We start from the raw sequence: 10,319 nt of genomic DNA on the forward strand, positions 1-10,319 counted from the left end.
CCAAGACATGTGAGTGTGGCCTCAGGCCTAGTGAGGGCTCACTGTTTCCACAGCGACTGCATGGTCCAGAACGGGGAAGGAAACCCCCACCCGCCCCATGCAGCCCACCCTGCTACAGCCCACCTACCAGGGAAGGTATTTTCCTGATCCCAGTTCTAGGTTTCATCCTAGAAGAGCCCTCAACATCTAAAGCCTTTCCTACTTTCAATTTTTTAAAAAGCTGGAAAGGGTAAGATCACCTGTCTTCCTAATCAAAACTCATCTTCTGGCTCTTATTCTCCATGGCTTTTACACAACATGTTTTATTCATTTGAAAGTGTTTAATTATAACGTTGAGGCCAGGTGTGGTGGCTCATGTCTGTAATCCCAGCACTTTGGGTGGCCAAGGCAGGAAGATTGCTTGAGGCCAGGTGTTCAAGACCAGCCTAGGCAACATAGTGAGACTCTGTCTAAAAAAAAAAAAAAAAAAAAAAACTGCAAGAAGAAAAAGAAAGAAAAAGGAAAGAGACAAAATATAACATTGAATGCACGTTTTTTCAAACTGCACATACAACCCACATTTTTACCCAGGCCTCTAGGGCAACGGGGTGTATACACACACACACACACACACACACACACTAATAACTGTCGTAGGCTCTCCAGCCATGAGATTTTTTGGCCCAGCCCCAACCCCGACCTAAGTCACCGTGTTGCGGCGACCCATTAGCTGAGGTTCCTGAGCACCTGCTGGGAGGAAGGCTGCCGGGAAAAGTCCTGCGTTCCTCCGCTCTTACCGCGGCAGGAACCACAGCCTCCCCGAACCTCGGGGTTTGTGTGGATTTTGCACAGGGAAAGCGCTCCAACGCGCGGTGCAAACGGAAGCCACTGGCTGGTTGGGCGGGCTGTGATCGGAAAGCTGCATCCTTCCATCAGGTCCAGCTTTTCTTGCTGATGTTGGTGAGAAGTGAGTGGACAGCGGGGATTCTCAGGATGTGGGCCTGGGGCCATTAAAGACTGGGAGGTGGGGGCGTGAACCTGTGACCACCCTGACACCGTCCTCGGTGGGCCTCACTACCAGGCCAAGGAGACCCAGGCCTGGTCACTTGCTCCAAGCCCAGGCCTGGCTCTCAGACGAAGCGGGCCCCAGCGGCCGCCCCTCCCCGGCCCTCCTCTCCCCTACTTTCTCCTTACCTCCCAGGGGCGCGAAGAGCACGCCCCCTCCCCGAGCCCCACCAATGAGCATCCGGAGCGGCGCCCGAGGCGCCGGGTCTATGGTCGGCAGCCAATGAGAGCCGCGGCCCGAGGCGGCGCCTCGCCCGCCCCCTCCCGGACTGAAGGCCGCCCAGCAGCTGGCGAAGCTGGCGCAGCGCGCCGGGCGCGGGAGCCGCGCGGGCCGGAGCGGAGCGCGCTCACAGCCCGCCCGCCTCCGCTCCGCCTCCGTCCGGGGCTCGGGCGAGGTGGCCGGGGCGGGGGAGCGCAGGGGGCAGGGCCGCGGCGGCGAGGCCGGGGGGCGGGGAGGAGCGGGCTGGATAAAAGGCGGCGAGGTGGCCCCACCCCGCGGCAGGCCGGCGGGCAGGCTCGGCGCGACCCTTCCGTCCGGCCCGCGCCGGCGGCTGGGAGGCGGCGCGCGGCCCGTAGCCAGCCCATGGAGGCTTTCCCCTGGGCGCCCCGCTCGCCCCGCCGCGGCCGCGCCCCCCCGCCCATGGCGCTCGTGCCCAGCGCCCGCTACGTGAGCGCCCCGGGCCCGGCGCACCCGCAGCCCTTCAGCTCCTGGAACGACTACCTGGGGCTCGCCACGCTCATCACCAAGGCGGTGGACGGCGAGCCGCGCTTCGGCTGCGCCCGCGGTGGGAACGGCGGCGGAAGCTCCCCGCCCTCCTCCTCCTACTCGTCCTGCTGCTCCCCGCACGGGGGAGCCGGGCCCGGGGCGCTGGGGCCAGCGCTGGGGCCGCCCGACTACGACGAAGACGACGACGACGACAGCGACGAGCCGGGGCCCCGGGGCCGCTACCTGGGGGGCGCGCTGGAGGTGCGCGCACTGGAGCTGTGCACCGGCCCCGCCGAGGCCGGGCTGCTGGAGGAGCGCTTCGCCGAGCTGAGCCCGTTCGCCGGTCGCGCTGCCGCCGTGCTGCTGGGCTGTGCGCCCGCCGCCGCCACCGCCACCACCGGCGACGCGACGCCGCGCGAAGAGCGGGCCCCGGCGTGGGCTGCAGAGCCCCGGCTGCACGCGGCCTCCGGGGCGGCGGCCTCCCGACTGCTGAAGCCCGAGCTGCAGGTGTGCGTGTTCTGCCGGAACAACAAGGAAGCGATGGCGCTCTACACCACCCACATCCTCAAGGGCCCCGACGGGCGAGTGCTGTGCCCTGTGCTGCGCCGCTACACGTGTCCCCTGTGCGGCGCCAGCGGCGACAACGCGCACACCATCAAGTACTGCCCCCTCTCCAAAGTGCCGCCGCCGCCCGCCCGCCCGCCGCCCCGCAGCGCCAGGGACTGCCCGCCCGGCAAGAAGCTGCGCTGAGGACCCTGGCTCCCGGCTCACCAGGGTCGCCGCTGCCGCCCCTCGCACCGCTGGGTCTGCACAGCATCTCGCCCCTGGTGTGGGGAGGCGTGCGGCTCAGCGGTCGGCTCGACTTGGGACGTCGTCCTGGTTTTTCAAAAGCAGCGACCGTGTGGAGTACTTTCGTGCAGAGCGGTTGGAACTGGACGCTGAAATCCCCGTTTGTCTTCAGTTTCTAGTTTGCACATCCAGAACGGCGAAGGCTGGGTGTGTATTCCACTAACTGAAATATGGCAACATAGAGGCGCTGTTTATTTACTGTATACGTCGACCTATTTTAGATGCGCGTCAGTATGAAATTGTCTCAATCTAATCTTGGATGTTTCATTTTATGAATGGAGGCACTTTACTAGGTCTAGAATATTTTTTTAAAAGCCTCTGAACTGAGCTTAAAAATGGCGATTTTATGAAATGTCGGCAAAATGACTATTTTATTGTTTGAAGCGAGTAATACTCTTAGTTGTCCTTAAAAATCAGTTACTCTAATTCCAGGTGAAGCAAGCCCCTGGTAGCATCACCCTTATGAGAAGTGAAGGTTTTGTAAACTTTCCAGTATTAATTTGAGCGGGTATTCCCTCCTTGCGGCTTGTTTCTGTCCTAGCTGGAGGTGTAAGATGCAGAGTCTGTAGCAGGTAGAATACAGCTCCTTATCCTTTTATGTACCAGATCTTTTATTACTGAACTATCAACTAGTCTTTTCCACCTTTAAAAGTTGTGCCAAGTCATAATCGTATTGTGTAAACTTGGAAATGGTGCTGTTTAAAAAACTTGTGTATTTATACAGTAACAGTATGAATTCATTAATCTCACCTGTAACTTTCCTACTTGGCCTTTTCTCTACACACTCACTTCCAGTTCTTGAAAAACGTTTATATTACGATCAAAGGGAGGAAGGCAAGACAGCAGTATTAATTCACCCTAGATTACTCAGTTTCAGGGTTCCTAAATAGTGGAGGAAAGCCCATTCCAGCTGTTGCCTCTCAAATAGAAGATGGATCTCTGGCTCTGACCTGTTCGTGTATCAACTCGTATTCTAGAAGGTTCGATCGTGGGCTGCGTCTGACCTTAAGAGTACAGGCAGTGCTCAAACTAGAATAAGCACTAATTAAAGCAATTGTTGGGGGTCCTTCATGTTACCATTCCTACTGGAAGACCCACGTCCATTTCTGGAACCCCACCAGTTACCCATAAGCAAGACTAAACCTGATACTTAGGCAGAAGTTCCTAACCCCTACTTTACCCTCCCACCCTCACCTTTAAATCCACCATACTGAATGCCACACCGTGGAATGCAGCCACTGTGGCTGCCAATCAAGACAGATGTAGAAGGCAAAAATAAGTGAATTAAGATGAACTCATCTGAAATGCATCACTATCTGAAGATACCAGCATGAGATTTAGTATACATGTATTAGGCTCCCAGCAGGAGGATTTAGCTAGACAATTAGACTGCTTTCACATTCCACAGCTAACTTCCTCCACAGCAAATTGACTCAATCAGGAACCTTCATTTGAAGGTGTGTTTAGAGGGTGGGGCAAATACTGGATAGTTCTTTTTGGCCAAAGGTGCATATCGAGAACCCCGGGGCGGGTAGGGGAAAAGCAGTTTCTTAGCCAGGAAAGAAAAAAATCCAATCCTGCTAGTCTTCCCAGACTAGAGAACTGCAGATCTGATCGGGCCTGAATTAAGTAGCTTAATGAAACTGTGTAATCGTCCTTTTGCTAGAAAATATACCAATTTAAATGAGCTTCACTTTCTGGGTGAAGTTTCTAAGGTCAACACGAATCCTCTTACCTCTCCCACTGCTCCGGTTCTGCCTTTTTCAAAAGGACCACTATATACGGATCAGTACATTACTCTAGGCCAAAAGGGCTAGCCAGGTGGCAAGATCAACTAAGCTACTTTGTATTTTTAAGAGTCAAATTATAGATGGTCTGTGAGGCTTTGACATAGCTTCAATATATGGGAGTCACTGTGACAAGAGATGTGCCTAATGTTAATTTCACATTCTGACACCATTACTATTTTACCAGAACCAAGAACATGTTGAGCTGGAGTTTCCTGAGGGCAGGAGAGTATTAGGAAAGGCATCCAGAAGACCCTCTGTTAACTAGTCAGGCAGCCACTATTCATCTATTTTTAAAGTACCCCATTTTCAGACCGGACATGGTAGCTCACGCCTGTAATCCCAGCACTTTGGGAGGCTGAAGCAGGCGGATCACCTGAGGTCAGGAGTTTGAGGCCAATGTGGGGAAACCCCGTCTCTACTAAAAATACAAAAATTAGCTGGATGTGGTGGCAGGTGCCTGTAATCCCAGCTACTTGGGAGGCCGAGACAGGAGAATTGCTTGAACCCAGGAAGCGGAGGTTGCAGTGAGCCCAAACCCACATTGCACCACTGCACTCCAGCCTGGGCAACAGAGTTAGGCTCTCTCCCAAAAAAAAAAAAAAAAAAAAAAAAAAAACCTCCATTTTCAGCTCCTGTGCAAATATGCCTGGGTTTTCCAGCTGACAATGAATACTGAAGTTAAAACACCAAATATTACTATAGTTAATTTTCTAGGGCTCTTGTTATGAAAAGTACATGTAAACACATTCATTTAAAAATCCTTGGAACTCAATGTGAGACTTTAAACATTTTGCAAAATTACATTTAGAGAAACCTAATTTCTCAAAGTTTAAGAAATATGCAAAGTAATTATGACAGTTATCTTAACATGCTGCATGCTTGGTTAAGTAGCAAAATACAGGGAATACTCAAAAGGGCTTCTTCAACTATAGAGGTACAGATTGTCTTAACCTGTTCTTTTCTGTACAGACTCAAATTTCTAGTGGCTTTTATTTTTCTTTGTATTTTAATTTTCCAACAAAGTCCTTTTTGGAAGTTGCAGAATTATTAGCTTTGATGAGAACAACTTTTGTCATAGATTTGATTTATTTAACTAAAAGTATACATATTAAAATTATATCACAAATATATATGCTTCCAGACAAAGAGAAGTTTGTTAGTCCTGATTTTCTAATCGTAGCCACTCAAGAACAGTCCTTTGACAGTACCCCATATATTTCAGTTAGACTTATAAAAGTATAAATCAATCTATGGTCAGTGTCTTTGGTTTAAAAAAAAAAAAAAACAGGTAGTTCTTGACATAAAAACGTCCCATCCCACACATTATAGATGCCAACCACCTCCTGGTAGCCACTATGGACAACTAATGAGATGCAGAGTCTTTTTTGGACCGATGATGTCTCGGCCATTGGATCCATATGTATTAACAGCAATGTTACTCTCAATGAAAACTGCAGAAGCCACCGGGAACATGGAAGACCACCTAGCAGATCGGTGAGTAGGCCGGTTGTTCAGCTTTCCTTTAACACCTGTTGGTAAATACTAGGGAGTAGACAGGGTCGTACAGCCTGGAAACCAAGAATAGGATTGCAAAGTAACAGCATCGGACTCTTCTGCCCTCCTCTTGCACTTGGGTTCTGAGTCCCAGGACAAAGAACTTGGGAAAACAGTACAGGAAACTGAGCAGAAAGGATGGGTTTACTGACTAGCCTCGAAACCTAACACTGATGTAGGCAGCTGTAACTCATCTGAACAAATCTGATTAAATAAATAATTGGAGCTTACTTGTGATTTCACATGTACAGATCTACTCTCTAGGAAGCAAACTCTTAGCACTGCTGTTACTGCCCCACTTAAAATCACTGATCTGAAATTCTCTTGTTATGAAAGAAAAGTCCTCCCCACAAAAGACCTTTTAAGACTTCTACTTATTTGAAGTACCAGATAGTTAGAAAAGTGTTTAAAATGATTTCTATAATTGGTAACATCAAACAGAAAAGGCTGCATCTGGTTAGGTAAAAAAGTATTAATACTCCCTCTTCTGGCCCTACAGCTGTACCAATAGGAATTCTCACCACTGCTCAATAACAGAAATAGTAAGTGCCTACAGCCATGATGAATTTGTGACATTTTCTCAAATTAACTATGATTTTTCTAATTTCAGGTGAAAACCCAAGGTGGTACTTCAAATACACACATGCACACACAAACTCAAGAGGAAAGCCTTACAAGGAAACTAAGGAATTCCTCATTAACAGAGGAAGACATTTTAGGGGAGAAAGCCTAGCCACATAGGCTTTGTTATATTTAGGTTCATTTTCGTTGATACTGAACACTAAAGACATTTAATGCCACTGATAAAAATTCAAGTAAAAAACTCAATATGCAAACTTACCATTATAAACAGAATACTAACTATAACCACGAATCAACACTAAAACAAATTCTGTAAGTATTTTATTTATCACTGAAGAAAAAACACAGCAGCAAGTTCTGTGTTGGCTTCAATGAGACCAAAGAGTTAATCTTTAACATAGCTACTACACTCCAAAATTGAAGTCAACACAGTCATTACTACAAATTACTTGTTGAAAGAATCTATCTTGAAGAGAAAGAAAATTAGGAAAGAGAATTTAAACGATTCCTCCAAACCATACATTTATAAATATTGTCATATTTAAAATGCTTGAAAGGCATGAATTCTCCATTAATGGAAAAGCAGTTTGCTATTGGCAACAGAAAAAAAAAAACTTAGCGACAGTTTACCAAATGCTTTAAAATTTAAAAGCTGTACTGTTTGGATTTGCACTTAGGCAGTATTCTTGTCATTACAATAGTAACTGCAAATTGCTTTATACTCACCTTCTCTCGAGTAAAATCTAAAGAAAACCACACTGTATCCAATGTTTGTAATGTTTACTTAAAGTCAATCTAAAAACTTTCTAAATTTAGTTTGTGGTAAATACCTCAAAATACCTAAAAGAGGTACATTTCGACCACTTGAAAAAGTGTGAAAATTGTTTCAGATTCCCTGCTTTAAAGGGTCTTCAAATATGTTTTCTTTAACAGAATCTTACTTCATTCCAAATTAATATATTTCAAAATAAAATTTTAAAAAAAAGATCAGTTCTATATCAAGATAAAGGTGTTACTCAATACCTGAAGGTTCACGTTTTAAATTTATTTTTTAGGTTTCTTGTCAACAAATGATTGATGAAATAATGCCACAGCCCTAAATTCCAGAAAATGGCATGGTTTTTCCAACCTCCTGTGGATATGGTGCATGATCAATCTATTATATAGGATTAATACAAGTTCATGCTTTTTGTGTTATGGTGAAACAACATTAAAGAATCCAATTTAGATTGGTTGAAGCACAAGTATGATAATCCTTGAATGTGATCAAACCTATTTATGACACCAGTTTAAATCCATTATCTTGAGACTTAACGTCGTACTGTGGTCCATCCATCTTCATCAGTCTCATTTTTAGTACGACGGAGAGATTCCCTATCTTTCTCAGCTCTCCATGAGGCCTTCTCTTTTTCACCTTCTCTTTCTCGGTCTCTTTCTCGGTCTCTTGAAAGAGCTGGGGGAGGAACTCGACGAGGAGGGTCCCGCTCTTCTGCCCGGTCATCCTTCCTGTCATCAGCACGTCTCCAAGAACTTACTAAAAAGTTTAATTTAAAAAAACAACAACTAAGTACTATATTCTATTGGCTCAAATTAACAAGCAGAAAGAATGCTTCAAATTACTCAAAATTCCTTTAACAATACAAAATCATAATTAAAGCTTTCATGATTTCTGACAAGATCTTTTTCTATTTTTTGAGATGTAGTTTCACTCTTGTTGCCCAGGCTGGAGTGCAATGCTGAGATCTCAGCTCACTGCAACCTCTGCCTCCCTGGTTTAAGCAATTCTCCTGCCTTAGCCTCCCAAACAGCTGGGATTACAGGCATGTACCACCACACCTGGCTCATTTTTGTATTTTTAGTAGAGATGGGGTTTCTCCATGTTGGTCAGGCTGGTCTCTAACTCCCAACCTCAAGTGATCCACCCACCTCAGCCTCCCAAAGGGCTGGGATTACAAGCGTTAGCCACTACACCCAGCCTCTGACAAAATCTTTAACATACAGCTAAAACTCAAAATTTGAAAACCAGCAGAAGCCACTGGCTTGGGAAGGACTACAATTGGCATAAACCCATAAGACAAGGTAGCAAAAATCTGGCCAAATAAAAATTTTAAGAGCTAAGCGCGGTGGCTCACGCCTGTAATCCCAGCACTTTAGGAGGCCGAGGCAGGCGGATCACCTGAGGTTCGGAGTTCGAGACCAGCCTGACTAATATGGTGAAACCCTGTCTCTAAAAAATAAAAAAAATTTAAAAACTGAAAGGATTTTTGGCTCATGAAGAATTTTAACAGCAAATTAGCCACACAAAGTATAGAAGTTTTTAAAGTTATGGGTATGACAGAAAAGTTATCTCACAACAGGACGTCAAGACATAGAAAAATAATTTCTTAAAAAAAACAACAGAAAAATGAGTATTTTAAAAATGAAAAATACATATGTTTTAAAAAAGAATGAACTTCCAACTGTTTAAAAGAAAAAATGTTTCTACTCTGGGCTTAATCTGCCAGGAAGTTACTTTTAGATAATAATTTTTTTCATTTTTATTAAGTAAATTTTATCAATATTTATCGCCTACTATCCAATTTAGTCTACTACTGTACCTTGAATTTGGAGATAAGTGCACCTCACAACATGGCCACTGAGTTAACTGTATGAAAATCATGAATTCCAAATGGAACAAACATCAACTCTCTTATTGTTGGCATTCATTCAAATTTGCGGTATAATTAAATAATTCAAATCCCTCCCCCCACCCCCGCAAAGGATGGTTCTCCAACACTTCAGTTGTATGTAACCACTATACCTTCTTCACGTTCCGATCGGAGCGGAGGGCCTCTTCGGTCTCTATCGTCTCTTAGATCTCGTCTTTCTCTTAGATCACGCCGGTCCTCTCTCTCCCGGCGACGGTCATCCCTATCCCTATCATCCCGGCGGCTTGAGTCTCTCCAGCTTGAAGATTCCTCAGCTGGTCCTCTTCTCCAGCCACCTTCATCCCTGTAGCAATTTAAAATGACAAGTCAGATTCTTCATACTGTTAGACCAAATGGATAATTCTAAGTACATCCTGTCCAAGCTGGTGCTCAGAATTTACAAATCTAACAAGGACAGTTTTAACTCATAACCTGACCTCACCCGATAGCTGGGACATGGGAGACAAAAGAGAACACCCAGATCTGCGCCATCTCACTCGGCAGCCACTACCCATATGTGGCTGCTTAAATGTATCTAACGTAAAATGGGGATATTTCCTCAGGAGCACCAACCATGTAGTCTAAGTGCTTAGCAGCCAAATGTGACTGGTGACTACCATAATGGCCAGTACACAGAACGTGTTCTTCCTTGCAGAAAATTGCACTGAATATTGCTGGTCTGCAGTGTAAGGCCACTTTGGCAGAGGGAGCAAGCTAGAACTTCTACTACTAATAAAATCAAGGGGCTTTTGGTCTTTTAAAGGCAAGAAAACTGACTGCCCTAAACCACAAAAGGAAAAGCAATGGACTGGCAAAGACGGCGATATTGGTTCCATTACCCAACAGTCACACAGCCTATAGAAAGCCACAAAGTTTGGGCCTCCACTTGCTAACTTTAAGAGGGCATGTTCAATTAGATAACCTCTAAAACATTTATAAAACCTGCATTATGATTCTAAGAGATGGGGGCAGGGGGAGGCTGGGGGATAATGAGGAATGTCATTTCTCAAAAATAGTTTGGAACACACAGGCCAGTGTCTAAAACAATCCCAACTGCAGCTCTAAAAAAAAAAAAAAAAAAAAAAAAAAAAAAAAAATTTTTTTTTT

The 10,319-nt window shown here is 45.9% G+C and overlaps 2 protein-coding genes across 2 annotated transcripts in view; one reads left to right on the plus strand and one right to left on the minus strand.

Annotated features, from left to right (window-relative positions):
* Window positions 1–1,502: 1,502 nt before the first annotated feature.
* On the plus strand, window positions 1,503–5,743 carry NANOS1 (nanos C2HC-type zinc finger 1). Its single transcript, XM_032281791.1, has one exon. The coding sequence runs from the start codon at window positions 1,628–1,630 to the stop codon at window positions 2,498–2,500; it is 873 nt and encodes a 290-aa protein (XP_032137682.1). The 5' UTR covers window positions 1,503–1,627; the 3' UTR covers window positions 2,501–5,743.
* Window positions 5,744–6,833: 1,090 nt separating this feature from the next.
* EIF3A (eukaryotic translation initiation factor 3 subunit A) overlaps window positions 6,834–10,319 on the minus strand; it is a 52,732-nt gene continuing 49,246 nt past the window's right edge. Inside the window, exons 19-20 of the mRNA XM_032282102.1 lie at window positions 9,326–9,516; window positions 6,834–8,059 (exon numbers count right to left, since the gene is read on the minus strand). Coding sequence (XP_032137993.1) covers window positions 7,836–8,059; window positions 9,326–9,516 — 415 coding nt within the window. The 3' untranslated portion in view covers window positions 6,834–7,835. The remainder of the gene's footprint in view (window positions 8,060–9,325; window positions 9,517–10,319) is intronic.

Source organism: Sapajus apella, unplaced genomic scaffold (assembly GCF_009761245.1).
Source record: "Sapajus apella isolate SASKATOON/1434 unplaced genomic scaffold, GSC_monkey_1.0 scaffold13, whole genome shotgun sequence".
Lineage (NCBI taxonomy): Eukaryota > Metazoa > Chordata > Mammalia > Primates > Cebidae > Sapajus > Sapajus apella.

Excerpts from the sequence above, each read along its gene's own strand:
- NANOS1 (XM_032281791.1), top strand. The coding sequence starts at position 1,628 with ATGGAGGCTTTCCCCTGGGCGCCCCGCTCGCCCCGCCGCGGCCGCGCC.